The 14969-nt window shown below is 44.0% G+C and overlaps 1 protein-coding gene and 1 long non-coding RNA gene across 2 annotated transcripts in view; one reads left to right on the top strand and one right to left on the bottom strand.

The window, feature by feature from the left end:
* Positions 1-2448, bottom strand: part of LOC138357747 (uncharacterized) — a 50754-nt gene extending 48306 nt beyond the window's left edge. Inside the window, exon 1 of the long non-coding RNA XR_011225126.1 lies at positions 2190-2448. This is a non-coding gene — a long non-coding RNA (uncharacterized lncRNA). The remainder of the gene's footprint in view (positions 1-2189) is intronic.
* A 3588-nt stretch (positions 2449-6036) lies between these two features.
* Positions 6037-14176, top strand: LOC138357820 (ring-infected erythrocyte surface antigen-like). The gene is made up of 4 exons (XM_069314997.1): positions 6037-6103; positions 9696-10280; positions 13692-13816; positions 13970-14176. The coding sequence occupies exons 1-4, from the start codon at positions 6037-6039 to the stop codon at positions 14174-14176; spliced, it is 984 nt and encodes a 327-aa protein (XP_069171098.1).
* The last annotated feature ends 793 nt before the right edge of the window (positions 14177-14969 follow it).

The following is a 14969-nucleotide window of genomic DNA, read 5'->3' as shown; positions in this document are numbered from 1 at the left end:
TGAAGAAAAACGTAAGATATATTGAAAAGATTCGTCTTAGAATCATTAATCTTACCCTTTCGGTAATATTTAACAACATACCTTTACAAGAAAGACTGCTACCAAAATATACTAATATGTACATATATATATATATATATATATATATATATATATATATATATATATATATATATATATATATATATATATATATGTCGTACCTAGTAGCCAGAACGCACTTCTCGGCCTACTATTCAAGGCCCGATTTGCCTCATAAGCCAAGTTTTCCTGAATTAATATATTTTCTCTAATTTTTTTCTTATGAAATGATAAAGCTACCCATTTCATTATGTATGAGGTCAATTTTTTTTATTGGAGTTAAAATTAACGTAGATATATGACCGAACCTAACCAACCCTACCTAACCTAACCTAACCTATCTTTATAGGTTAGGTTGGGTTAGGTAGCCGAAAAAGTTAGGTTAGGTTAGGTTAGGTAGGTTAGATAGTCGAAAAACAATTAATTCATGAAAACTTAGCTTATTAGGCAAATCGGGCCTTGCATAGTAGGCTAAGAAGTGAGTTCTGGCTACTAGGTACGACATATATATATATATATATATATATATATATATATATATATATATATATATATATATATATATATATATATATATATATGTCGTACCTAGTAGCCAGAACGCACTTCTCAGCCTACTATGCAAGGCCCGATTTGCCTAATAAGCCAAATTTTCATGAATTAATATATTTTCTCTAATTTTTTGCTGATGAAATGATAAAGCTACCCATTTCATTATGTATGAGGTAATGTTTTTTTATTGGAGTTAAAATTGACGTAGATATATGACCGAAGCTAACCAACCCTACCTAACCTAACCTAACCTATCTTTATAGGTTAGGTTAGGTTAGGTAGCCGAAAAAGTTAGGTTAGGTTAGGTTAAATAGGTTAGGTAGCCGAAAAACAATTAATTCATGAAAACTTGGCTTATTAGGCAAATTGGGCCTTGCATAGTAGGCTGAGAAGTGCGTTCTGGCTACTAGGTACGACATATATATATATATATATATATATATATATATATATATATATATATATATATATATATATATATATATATATATATATATATATATATATATATATATATATATATATAACATTAACAATTGTGTAACTAGCTTCAAATGATTGCCACTTGCTTAGCTAAATGAACTATGGTGTTCAGTTCCTGAACCCATTATGTGCCTCTGTAACCCTTTCCTTTATAGGGAAAGGATAGGGGATCTATAACCACTTAAAGGAAATGGGTATGGATCCCCTCAAAAGAATGGTTTTAGAAACCACTGCCACTCACATGATTGGTATGGAATTCAGTACTGCTCGCAGGATGGGTATGGGGTTCATTACTGCACGCAGGATGGGTATGAGGTTCATTACTGCACGCAGGACGGGTATGGGGTTCTCTACTGCTCGCAGGATAGATATAGGGTTCACTACCGCTCGCAGGATGGGTATGGGGTTCATTACTGCACGCAGGATGAGTATGAGGTTCATTACTGCACGCAGGATGGGTATGGGGTTCTACCCATCCCGTGGGCAGTGATGGAAAGGGTTACAGAGGCACATAATGGGTTCAGGAACTGAACACCATAGTTCATTTAGCTAAGCAAGTGACAATCTTTTGAAGCTAGTTACACAATTGCTAATGTTATATATACGTGTACATATATATTCAGTCATTTACACAAATACATATACACATCGATAACCGTTTTTATATCACAAGTGATTCAACAAGAGGCTCACAACAGTCACTATACAAGGCACTTTACATATATGGTGAGTCACACAGTTACAAGTCTTACTCTACAACCACCCAACTGGCCGACAGCTTTACAGTTATGTGAAGGCTGCACTTACAGAAAGCAAATTTTGGATACTTCGCTAAGATTCCTAGCAGTTCATTATTGTGAATAAAGTACTTACACATTTCTTGTACTCCACTGATGGTGGAGTCCAAGAAATGCAAACTCTCAAGAAATACAACACTGCATTTCTCGAATTTTTAACATTCCATTATACTTATACTTATTATAATACTTATTATACCATTATTATTAAATCATATTGTGATTGAATACTGACCTTGTCCCACTGGAACCAAGGTATTAAAAAGCTCCACTCACCGTCAGCAACAGAGCTGAGAGCAGCAAGAACTTCATCGTGACTTCTGCTGAAGAGGTGAAGGTGTTGACGACTGCTTGAGAGGAGGTGATACTGACCAAGACCTGTGACAGGTGAATGGTTCAGTAGGTGTTGCTGGCGGGACACGTGTGGCTGGTGTGGGGTTCCCCGGGCGCTTAAGGATGTACTGAGAGATGTTCCCCAAGGAGAGCGCTGGCACCTCTCACAGTTCACTGGGTCCGCGCTGTGTAAAACTGGAGCTGTGTTGTCTAGCCGGAGCCGCAGCTAACCAGTCCAGGACGACGCATAATATGACTCGTTTTCTTAACACATTGGTCGACCTGGCAACCTCTGGGTTCCTGGAACACTGCTGAGTCTCTCCTGAACGTGTTCCTCTTTCCCAACACTGATTACCTCACACTGCTTACCTAACTTTGTTTATATAGCAGTGTTATCCTAACAGTGCTTATAGCAGTGTTACCCTAACAGTGCTTACAGCAGTGTTATCCTAACAGTGCTTATAGCAGTGTTACCCTAACAGTGCTTATAGCAGTGTTACCCTAACAGTGCTTATAGCAGTGTTACCCTAACAGTGCTTATAGCAGTGTTACCCTAACAGTGCATATAGCAGTGTTACCCTAACAGTGCTTATAGCAGTGATACCCTAACAGTGCTTATAGCAGTGTTACCTAACAGTGCTAATAGCAGTGTTACCCTAACAGTACTTATAGCAGTGTTACCCTAACAGTGCATATAGCAGTGATACCCTAACAGTGCTTATAGCAGTGATACCCTAACAGTGCTTATAGCATTCTTTGTATGACAGTGCTTATATATCAGTGTTAGCCTAACATTGTCCATATTGCTGTACTCACCTAGTTGTGCTTGCGGGGGTTGAGCTTTGGCTCTTTCGTCCCGGCTATCAACTGTCTATCAACTGATGTACAGGTTTCTGAGCCTACTGGGCTCTGCCATATATACAATTGTATGTGTACAATTGTATTATACTGTATATGGAGTCAGCCTCCGCCACATCACTGCCTAATGCATTCAACTTGTTAACTACTCTGATACTGAAAAAGTTCTTTCTAATGTCTCTGTGGCTCATTTGGGTACTCAGCTTCCACCTGTGTCCCCTTGTTCGTGTACCGCCCGTGCTAAAGAGTTTATCTTTGTCCACACTGACAATTCCCCTGAGAATTTTTTAGTAGACTATCATGTCTCCGTCTTACTATTACGTCTTCCAGGGACGTGAGTTTCAGCTCCTCTAGCCTTTCCTCGTAGCTCATACCTCTCAGTTCCGGGACCAGTCTGGTGGCATACCGCTGAATCTTCTCTAACTTTGTATTGTGTTTAACTAGGTATGGACTCCAGGCTGGAGCTGCATATTCCAGGATATATATGGCATAAGTGGTATACAGGGGCCTGAACGATTCCTAACATAAGTTTCTAAAGCCATTTCTTATGTTGGCCAGTCTAGCATGTGCCGCTGAGGACATCCTTTTGGTGTGAGCCTCTGAGGACAGGTTCGGTGGGATATCAACCCCCAGATCCTTCTCCCTATTTGACTCTTGTAGGATTTCACCTCCCTGATGGTACCTTGTGTTCAGCCTTCTGCTCCCTTCACCTAATTTCATTACTTTGCACTTTCCTGAGTTGAACTTTAATAGCCATTTTCTAGACCACTTCTCTAGGCTGTCCAGGTCCTCCTGTAGTCTCTGTCTATCATCATCTGTCTTGATTCTTTTCATAATTTTTGCTTCCTCAGCAAACATTAAGAAGACTGAGTCTATACCCTTTGCAAGATCGTTTACATATATTAGAAACAGGATGGGTCCAAGTATAGATCCCCCCGTCCCTCACAGTTACTCGTTGTTTCCTGTTGCTTAGATACTCCCTTATCCACTGGAGCACCATCCATTTTACTTCTGCCTGTTGCTCCAACTTTCGTAACAGCCTTTTATGGGGTACTGTGTCAAAAGCTTTCTGACAGTCTAAGAAAATGCAGTCTGCCCACCCTTTTCTTTCTTGCCTAATTTTTGTTGTTTGGTCATAGAATTCTATTAACCTAGTGAGGCACGATTTACCATTTCTGAACCCATGCTGGTGGTACATTACAAAGTTATTTCCCTCCTGATGTTCTACGAGCGTTTTCCTCACGATCTTCTCCATCACCTTGCATGGTAAACAGGTTGGGAAAGCTGGCCTGTAATTCAGTGCCTCTTGCCTGTCACCCTTTTTGTATGTTGGGACTACATTAGCTCTCTTCCAGCTTTCCGGTAGGTCTCCTGTTTCCAGTGACTTGTTATACACCATAGAGAGTGGCACGCTTAGGACTTCTGCACCTTCTTTTAGTATCCACGGTGAGATTCTGTCAGGCCCAACAGCCTCTGTCACATTCAGCTCCAACAGATTCCTTTTGACCTCATCACTATTGAGGTCAAAATCCTCCAAGGCTGCTTGGTTTCCTCCTCCTCCACATTTAGCGCATTGGCTTCTCCTTGTTCTTTTGTGAAGACCTCCTGGAATCTTTTGTTGAGTTCTTCACACATCTCCTTGTCATTCTCTGTGTATCTATTCTCCCCTGTTCTCAGTTTCATCACTTGTTCCTTCACCGCTGTTTTCCTCCTGATGTGGCTGTGGAGCCGCTTTGGTCGGGTCTTAGCTTTACTCGCGTAGTCATTTTCATACTGTCTCTCTACTTCTCTCTCTCACTCTGAGGTACTTATTTCTTGCCCTCTGGTATCTCTCCCTGCTCTCTGGTGTTCTGTTATTCCTGTACTTTCTCCATTTTCTTTTACTCACTTGCTTCGCTACCTAACATTCCTGGTTGAACCATGGATTCTTCTGTTGCTCTTCGCTTTTCTCCTTTTAGACCGGGATAAATCTATCTGCAGCTTCCTGGTATTTCTGTATGACATAGTCCATCATATCCTGTATATTCTTCTCTCTGAGTTCTGTTTTCCATGATATTCCCCTTTAGGAAGTTCCTCATCTTCATATTTTCCTCTTCAGTAATACAGTCTTTTCCCTTCCAATCCCATCCTTGGATAGAATATCCGCCTCCACCAGATACTCAAATGTCAATATACTGTGGTCACTCATTTCTATGGGGGCTACAAATTTGACTTTTCTTATTTCTGACTTATTAAAGGTGAATATCAATTCGAATGTAGCTGCTTTGCCATTGCCTCTCATTCTAGTGGGTTCCCTGACATGCTGGCTCAGAAAGTTCTTTGTTGCTACTTCCAAGAGTTTAGCTCTCCATGTTTTTGCACCTTCATGTGGGTCCTTATTCTTCCAGTCTATCTTTCCATGGTTGAAATTGTTCATGATTAAGACTCTGGAGCCATTCCTGCAGGCAACTGAAGCTGCTCTCTCTATTATATTATTGGTTGCCATGCTGTTCCTATCACACAACATCATCAACAACATCATATGCCTGGGTCTTCTGCCATTTAATGGAAGGTTGTAAATGACTGCCACTATTATCCTCGGTCCACCCATTGTCATTGTTCCTGTTATGTAATCTCTGAAACCGTCAGAGCCCGGAATTTCCATCTCATCAAAGCTCCAGTCCTTCCTTATCAGCTGGGCCACTCCTCCACCTCCTCTTCCTTCCCTAACTTTCCTTACTATATAGTAGTCCTTTGGAAACAGAGCGTCTGTTATGACTCCTGATAATTTTGTTTCCATGAATCCTATTGCATCTGGGTTTTTTCCTGCACCCTTTCCGTCAATTCGCTTGCTTTATTGGTAATCGAATCGATGTTTGAGTACATTACCTTGAAGCTTACTTTCCTATATCCATTTTCACCCTCCCTCCCTATAAGTGTAGGAAGTTGATCCATGGGCATTTCTACTTGGGTAGGGTCCTCCTCCTCCTGTAGAGAAGTTGCCAGTGGTTCAGGAGGAGGTGAGGTGGAAAACAAAAGGCTTAAGTCTTGCCTTGGTCTGTTTGGGACAGGAAGAAGTCCTGAGGGGGGGGGGGTAGAAGTAGTACTTGGGGTTGGGGGCAGGGATTGCTTGAGGTGAGGGCCTGCCCTCTTGTGGTGTAGTTAACAGGGGTTTGCATGGAGGCAGGGGTGGGGATGGAGGACCTAATTCTTGCCTGGGCCTGCTTGTGACAGGAAGAAAACCAGGGGATGGGAAGGTATAGGATACTCGGGGTAAGGGGGAGAGGGAGGATTTGGGTGATATGTGTGTACTCACCTATTTGTGCTTAAGGGGGTTGATCTCTGGCTCTTTGGTCCCGCCTCTCAACTGTCAATCAACTGTGTATAGGTTCCTATGTGTATAGGTTCTATTATATTGACACTTAAAACTGAATATGAAGGCTGCCTCCACCACATCACTTCCTAATGCTTTCCATTTGTCAACCACTCTGACACTAAAAAAGTTCTTTCTAATATCTCTGTGGCTCATTTGGGCACTCAATTTCCACCTGAGTCCCCTAGTGCCTGTGCTTGTGTTAAATAGCATGTTCTTATCTACCCTATTAATTCCTTTGAGAATCTTGTATGTGGTGATCATGTCCCCCTAACCCTTCTGTCTTCCAGCGACGTGAGGTTTAATTCCTGTAGTCTCTCCTCATAGCTCATACCTCTCAGCTCGGGTACAAGTCTGGTGGCAAACCTTTGAACCTTCTTCAGTTTAGTCTTATGCTTGACTAAATATGGACTCCATGTTGGAGCTGCATACTCCGGGATTGGTCTGACGTATGTGGTTGTTACGACCCTGGGTTCCTTAGTTGGAAACAAGAGGTCAAAGTGAACTCTAAATAATTACTATACATTCATAGAATTGGATCATGTGAGAAGGATATTTAATTACAATAACATTTATATTATGGCTCCTTAAAACCGGGGGTATGCCTTATTCCCGTCGCCCTTGCCAAACGTAAGATGAATCTTGTTTCTCACAGAACATTCAGTCTCTGAGCTCGTTGTTGATTAAATATAATAATGAACTAGTTATCAGCTATTCTTAGAACAATTAAAGTAACTAGTAACGAAGGCCGGTGAAGACTTGTATTGTTTGAAGCTGCACGATCAATTAGGTAGCTTCCCGGCAACAACACCATGAGAGAGCTCAAGGACTAAGTGCTGGTTCCTCCTCCTCTGGTCTGGCTGTGCTTGTGGCAACATCTTTCCTTTGTGGCTCTGTCTCCATTCTCTTCCTCCTTCTCACTTTCCCTTACCTTAGTCTACAGTGATTCTCTAAGGTAAGTATAACCCTGTGTAACCGGTCTCTGGCAAAAGTTGTAGTTATTGAGTATTCTAAGCCAGTGTTTTGGGCATCCCTAAGTGTATTGTGTTGTGACTAGGGTACCACGTGGGGCTTAGCTACCCCAGGATGCTTCAAGCCTTTCATGTGCCTATATTCAAGTAGACTTTACCCTAGTTTTGCCCAAGTGTAAGCCTTGTATCCTGCCTATGTGGACCAAGGTAGTTAACGTAAGATAGTGTGGTAAAGTGTTATAATTATAGTAATGTATATGGGGGGTTGTTAGAGGGTTTAATAAATAAGTTGTTTTCTGAGGTGTATCCATTAATCCTGTTGAAGTGGTGTAGATGATTGTATACTAGACAGCAGACCTGTAGTCTAAAGCCTTGAAGCATTAGCAGGAACCTATGTTCCTTGGGGGCTGGGCCTATCTACCCCACTGTTTTTGTTACATCTTGATTCTAGCTATTGGCCCTCTCAGTAATACCTCATACCCCCCATAACAAGTAACTTTTTCATAACAGTGGTATACAAAGTTATGAACGATTCCTTATACAAGTTTCTAAATGCCGTTCATATGTTCGCCAACCTGGAATATGCCGCTGATGTTATCCTCTTTATACGTACTTCTGCAGAGGGACAGGTCTGGCGTGATATCAACCCCCAAGTCTTTCTTTCTCTCTCTCTCTGACTCTTTGAAGAATTTCATCTCCCAAATGATACCTTGTATCTGGCCTCCTGCTTCTTACAACTATCTTTTTTACATTACATTTGTTTGGGTTAAATTCTAACAACCAAATGTTCAACCATTCATTCAGTTTGTCTAGGTCTTCTTGAAGCCTCAAGCATTCCTCCTCTGTCCTTCTCATAATTTTGGCATCGTCAGCAAACATTGAGAGGAAGGAGTCTATACCCTCCAGGAGATCATTTACGTATATCAGAAACAGGATTGGACCGAGTACAGAGCCCTCTAGGACTCCACTGGTGACTTCACGCCAAACTGAGGTCTCACCCCACACTTTAACTGTCTGCTTCCTTTTGCCTAGGTACTCCCTTATCCACTGAATCACCTTACCAGTCACTGTTGCTTCTCTCTCAAAACTTATGTACCAGTCTCTTATGGGGTACTGTGTCAAAAGTTTTCCGACAGTCCAAGAAAATGCAGTCCCCTCATCCTTCTCTTTCTTGCTTAATCTTTGTCACCTGGTCGTAGAATTATATTAAGCCAATAAGGCAAGATTTACCTTCCCTGAACCTATGTTGGCGATTTGTCACGAAGTCCCTTCTCTCCAGATGTGTTACTAGGTTTTTTCTCACGATCTTCTCCATCACCTTGCATGGTATAGAAGTCAAGGACACTGGCCTGTAGTCTGTCACCTTTTTATATATTGGGACTAAATTAGCCGTCTTCCATATTTCTGGTAGGTCTCCCGTCTCCAGTGACTCCAGTATGGAGAGTGGCAAGCAAAGTGTGTGTGTGTGTGTCTGTATTCATCTAGTTGTGTTTGCGGGGGTTGAGCTCTGCTCTTTCGGCCCGCCTCTCAACTGTCAATCAACTGTTACTAACTACTTTTTTTTAATACAACACACACACACACACACACACACACACACACACACACACACACACACACACACACACACACCAGGAAGCAGCCCGTGACAGCTGACTAACTCCCAGGTACCTATTTACTGCTAGGTAACAGGCGCATTAAGGTGAAAGAAGCACTGCCCATTGTTTCTCGCCGGCGCCCGGGATCGAACCCGGGACCACAGGATCACATGTCCAGCGTGCTGTCCGCTCGGCCACCGGCCCGTGTGTGTGTGTGTGTGTGTGGAAAAAAGCTAGTTAGTAGTTAGTAATAGTTGATTGATTGACAGTTGAGAGGCGGGCCGAAAGAGCAGAGCTTCACCCCTGCAAGCACAATATAGGTGAATGCAACTAGGTGTATACAATAGACAGAAATACAGATATTCCATCATTTAGAGATATATATATAATGCATCGCTGATGTATAATTGATGTCTATTGTCTATATCTGTCGTCTGTGTTTCTCAGATAACGTAAAGAAACACAACACAGATAACCAAGAGGAACCCTACACAGATGACCAAGAGGAACGCAGCATAAATATCCAAGAGAAACACTGCACAGATAACCAAGAGGAACGGCACAGATAACAAGACGAACAGCACAAAAAAAAACAAAAGGAACACAGCATAGATAACCAAGAGAAACACAGCACATATAACCAAGTAGAACACGGCACACACAAAATAAGAGGAACACAACACAGATAACCAAGAGGAACACAGCACAGATAACCAAGAGGAACACAGCACAGATAACCAAGAGGAACACAGCACAGATAACCAAGAGGAACACAGCACAGATAACCAAGAGGAACACAGTACAGATAACCAGGAGGAACACAGTGCAGATAACCAGGAGGAACACAGTGCAGATAACCAGGAGGAACACAGTGCAGATAACCAGGAGGAACACAGTGCAGATAACCAGGAGGAACACAGTGCAGATAACCAGGAGGAACACAGCGCAGATAACCAAGAGGAACACAGTGCAGATAACCAACAGGAACACAGCACAGATAACCAAGTGGAACACAGCACAGATAACCAAGAGGAACACAGCACAGATAACCAAGAGGAACACAGCACAGATAACCAAGAGGAACACAGTACAGATAACCAGGAGGAACACAGTGCAGATAACCAAGAGGAACACAGCGCATATAACCAAGAGGAACACAGTGCAGATAACCAGGAGGAACACAGTGCAGATAACCAAGAGGAACATAGTGCAGATAACCAAGAGGAACACAGCACAGATAACCAAGAGGAACACAGTGCAGATAACCAAGAGGAACACAGTGCAGATAACCAAGAGGAACACAGTGCAGATAACCAAGAGGAACACAGCACAGATAACCAAGAGGAACACAGTGCAGATAACCAACAGGAACACAGCACAGATAACCAAGAGGAACATTGAGAATAACCAAGTGAGAATGCTGGGAATGAAAATGTTAGGGAGGGAGAATTTTAGGAAAGAGAACGTTAGGAAAGAGAATGCTAGGAAGTGAGAATGTTGGGGAGTGAGAATCTTAGGGAGTGAGAATGTTCGGGAGAGAGAATGCCAGGAAAGAGAATGTTAGGGAATGAGAATATTGAGGAGAGAGAATGTAGTGAGAATATTAGTGTGGGAGCATGTTATGTAGGGAGAACGTTAAGGAGTGAGAATGATTTGGGAGTGAAAATGTTTGGTAGGCAGAATGTTTGGGAGTGTTACGGCCACTATGGGTCGCAACCGGGTTCTTTGCTGGAGGAACCAAAGTATCCGACCCAAGTCAGTAGTGGCTTTCAAGGAGTGAGCTTGGTAATGCAAGTAAAAAAAACAAGGGGGGAGTTGAAAGGAATATGACAGTTCATCCTTTATCAATATATTCACATATTATCACTTTCCCATCACCTTAAATAGAATTATAAACGAAGTATTACTACACTGATATATACACATGTGTCGCTCTCATAGGATACTAAGCGCTCCACGATGCTCATGCAATGCAGCCTTGTCAACTTCCGTGTTAGCTCAACACACAGTACCGTCCTCAACCAGTACTGGGAAACACCAACGAGTCTACCCTAACCATGGGCCAGACTATCTACAGTATCACTAGGTGCTCCTTGTGAATGCCCACAATCACTCTCCAGCCTGGTGCTGGCAGAGAATATCAGCCTCGCGCTGCTGGGCCTCTACACGAACAAATACAAGGGTAGCAAACCCCTGGCATGAGCTTCTTGCAACTAGCTAGTTACACTCCTCCGTAGCACCTCACTGTCGGTCGTCTCTTCCTCTAGCCAGTCCCGGCATATGCCGAATTCTGTCACTGCCACTTCACAGGCAGACAGCAAAAACTACTCAGTTCCTCTTCGGCGGCAGCTCACTGCTCACGTAAAGCAGAATGGAGTAGAGATATAATGGGTAGACTTATTGTCTTCGTACCACTGCAGCCCTACGTCGCCTCTGTGGACTCATGGTTCAACCTTGACGACGAGCGGATGTCTGAACACCTCCGCCTGGGAGCCGCCACTTCACGTCCTGTTTCCGCGTTTTGGCTTTGTTACTGCCGTTTGGCATCCCTTTTCACCAGTCCAATTGTGCGACGCCTGGCGCACATATCGCCTTGGGTCACGGGATTGTTGATAGATTTTTTTGTGTGTGTGTGTGTTTGGCTGGTTCTCCCGGCGGGTGACGGTGTTCGGGGGCCGGCTTGGCCGAGAGGTGCCGGGGGTTGGCGGGTCTTGGTTGGTTCCTGGTGTGCCCTCAGTCGTGGTGGGCGGCTGGCTTCTACTCTGCCGAAGGACACTGGATGACTTTTTGCATTTTAGTTGGGGGCCGAGTTTTGGTTTTGCTACCTGTTGTTCTCTGTGTGGGGCGGGGCCGGTGCTTGTCACTCTGAGGGACTCTTGGGGCTCCCCAATCATCTGCCCGTCTGTGCGTTTATATGGCTATTAGTTTATAGTGTTTGGCGTCACTTGTTTTGCGATTTGGCTTCGCGATTCACCCATCACGGGTACGCCAGGGCGCATCCGATCCCACGACCGTCGTCGCCCCTAAATCAACAACAACAACAACGTCGCCTCTGACACGTCATCAGTAAACTGGCCGGTACTTGTGAAACTAGGACATGCCACTTACGGACTCTGACATTGACATGCAACTGATATCATAACAGATGGCGCTTATTTCGAGGCGCCACCTCACCAAAAGTCAGCTACAGCGACTCAACGGGCTGACCGGGGCAGGAATCTAGAGTCTCTTGCAGGTATCATTCTGCCACCGCCAGTTGGCGCCGTCAATTTTGTGGGGGTTTCGGGAGCGGACTCACAGATGGCGTTGACGTCGCTGCTCCATGCTCCGACGATGGGGTCGGGTTAGTAACAGGAGGGAGAATGTTAGGGAGGCAGAAAGTTTGGGAGTTAGAATGTTAGTGAGGGAGAATGTTGGGAGAGTGAGAATGTTTTGGGAGTGAAAATGTTTAGGAAGGAGAATGTTAGGAAGTGAGACTATTTAGGAGTGAGAATGATAGGGAGGGAGAATGTTAGGGAATGATAATTAGGGAGGGAGAATGTTAGAGAGTGATAATTAGGTAGGGAGAATGTTAGGGAGTGATAATTAAGGAGGGAGGACGGGAAATATTCCAGCCAGGGTTCACAACGGAGTAGTCGCCAGTCGCCTGTCACCATTCGGACAGGGGAATGGTGAATGGTGGGGAAGGGGGGACAAGGGGACAGATGAGTAGGGGATGGTGGGGAGGACGAGGGGACAGGGGAGTGGGAACTGGTTGAGAGGACGCGGGGATGGGGGAGTGAGGAATTGTTGGAAGGGCGAGGGAACGAGGGAGGGGGAATGGTGGGGAGGACTGGGAGACAGGGAAAGGTTGCTGTGGCTAAGTAACGCACATGCGTTGCTGAGCCACAGCAATGTGTGGCCGGGTACAGCTAGTATTAAATAAGTACTTGATTAACTTACTTTTTAATCTGACTTTAATTGTGTTCCATAGATCTTGGATTTTTCTGATATATTGCAAACTAGAGTTTGGAGCACTCTGATCTTACCGGTTTAAAGATTATGGGTATATGCTTACAGCAGATGTCTTTGATACATTCCTAACAGTTAATAACAGCTTAAAGTACAGACAAGTTCCATTCCTTGACTAATTTGTACTAAGTTTAGAATGGATGGTGGCAGCTACTTTCTTCAACTACTACTTCTAACTATGTACCTTCTACTTCCCTCAGTGTTCCTATTCTCTTCATCTCTCTAACTTTCCCTTTCCCCTGACCACTCCTTCCTTTCTCCTCCCTCCTACCTCTCTACCTGACCACTCCTCGCTACTCCCATACTCCTTCCTCTTACCTCCCTCATCCTTTCTCTTCCTCCCTCGCCCCTAACATCCACCCATTACTTTATTATTCTTTTCATTTCATCATTCATTTTCCGACCCCCCCGGTATAATGTTAGCGAGTGTAAATATTAGTGAGAGAGAGTGTTGGGGAGTTAGAATCTTAGGGAGTGAGAATGTCAGGAAAGGACAAGGTTTGAATTTGCACCGAAAATGTGTGCAGTGACTAACAGCTGATGAGAGGGGGAGGAGCGCCCCGCCATGGGGCGGAGTTCCTGAGCTCATGGTACGAGAGACGGATGCATCACTGTGCTCTCCAGATTGACGCCATATTTGTGCTTATAACCGCAGAATTGTCTCACTCAGAGGTGCAAATTGCACAGCAGAGTCGTGCCGTCAAACGAATTGCTACATATCGAGCTGTTGCATTCTCCAAGGACGCGTCCCGGTTGTATCTAAAAATCATTTCTTTTGTTGTGAGCTCCTAACATTAGAATTTCAACCGAGATAAGAGGCATAATTTACTGAAAATCCCAGAAAGCCTCTCTCATTTCCTTAGGTATAATTTCCTACGCTATATTATTAATATATTAGACTGTTGCAGTTGGTACAGTGTAATTCCCCGGTAGATCTACATTGGGGACGTAGGAGAGGGTTCTACCGGTTTCAACATATTGGAGTTTTGGCCTGGAGTACTGGACGTAGTGACCCGGAGTCAACATTTACTGCATAACCCACATGATGACTACTCTAGTGTTATTGCTGGTCTAGGAGGAAATCTTCAGTCGACAGTACAAAAGTCATTGGTAGCTGAGGATATATCCCCAACGACCTAACAGCACTTGGTGGTAAGCTTGGGCATAGATATTTCACCGAATCATCTCACTTTGTGGGGCCATGTGAACAACACAAATATGAACATGCTTGAATGGTCCTCAAGCCAATATGCAACTGAAAACTCCACACCCCAGAAGGATTCGAACCCAGACGGCCAGGAGCACTATGCACCTTGGCGTACCTGGTATGCCAAGGTTCATAGCAGAACAGGAACCATTCAAGCTTGTTCGCACTTGTGTTGCTCACATGGTAACACAAAGTGAGGTTATTCGATGAAATATCTATGCCCAAGCTTACCGCCAAGTGCTGTCGGGCCGTTGTGGATATTGCCTCGGCTACCAACGACTTTTGCACTGTCATGGTGGGGTCGAGTGGTTAAGGTACCAGGTATGCAAAGGCATGCACAAACACACACACACACACACACACACACACACACACACACACACACACACACACACACACACACACACACACACACACACACACACACACACACACACACTGTGTGTGTGTGTGTCCTTTCCAGCAGTTGGCTAGTGGAGCGTGCCGCCTCCTGTGAGGTGGCTGCTTTCATGGCCACCTCCATCACTGCAGTCATTACTTCAGAGTTATTTTTTTTTACCGGAAATACTAAAAAAAAATAACTCTGAAGTAATGACTGCAGTGATGGAGGTGGCCATGAAAGCAGCCACCTCACAGGAGGCGGCACGCTCCACTAGCCAACTGCTGGAAAGGAACAGATCAGTGGTTGCTGTGGGTATTAAAGAGCAGGAAGGATCTAATAGGACA

Source organism: Procambarus clarkii, chromosome 80 (assembly GCF_040958095.1).
Source record: "Procambarus clarkii isolate CNS0578487 chromosome 80, FALCON_Pclarkii_2.0, whole genome shotgun sequence".
In the NCBI taxonomy this organism is placed as follows: domain Eukaryota; kingdom Metazoa; phylum Arthropoda; class Malacostraca; order Decapoda; family Cambaridae; genus Procambarus; species Procambarus clarkii.
Note: the sequence above shows the minus strand (reverse complement) of the source record. Positions and strands in the feature narration are given on the sequence as shown.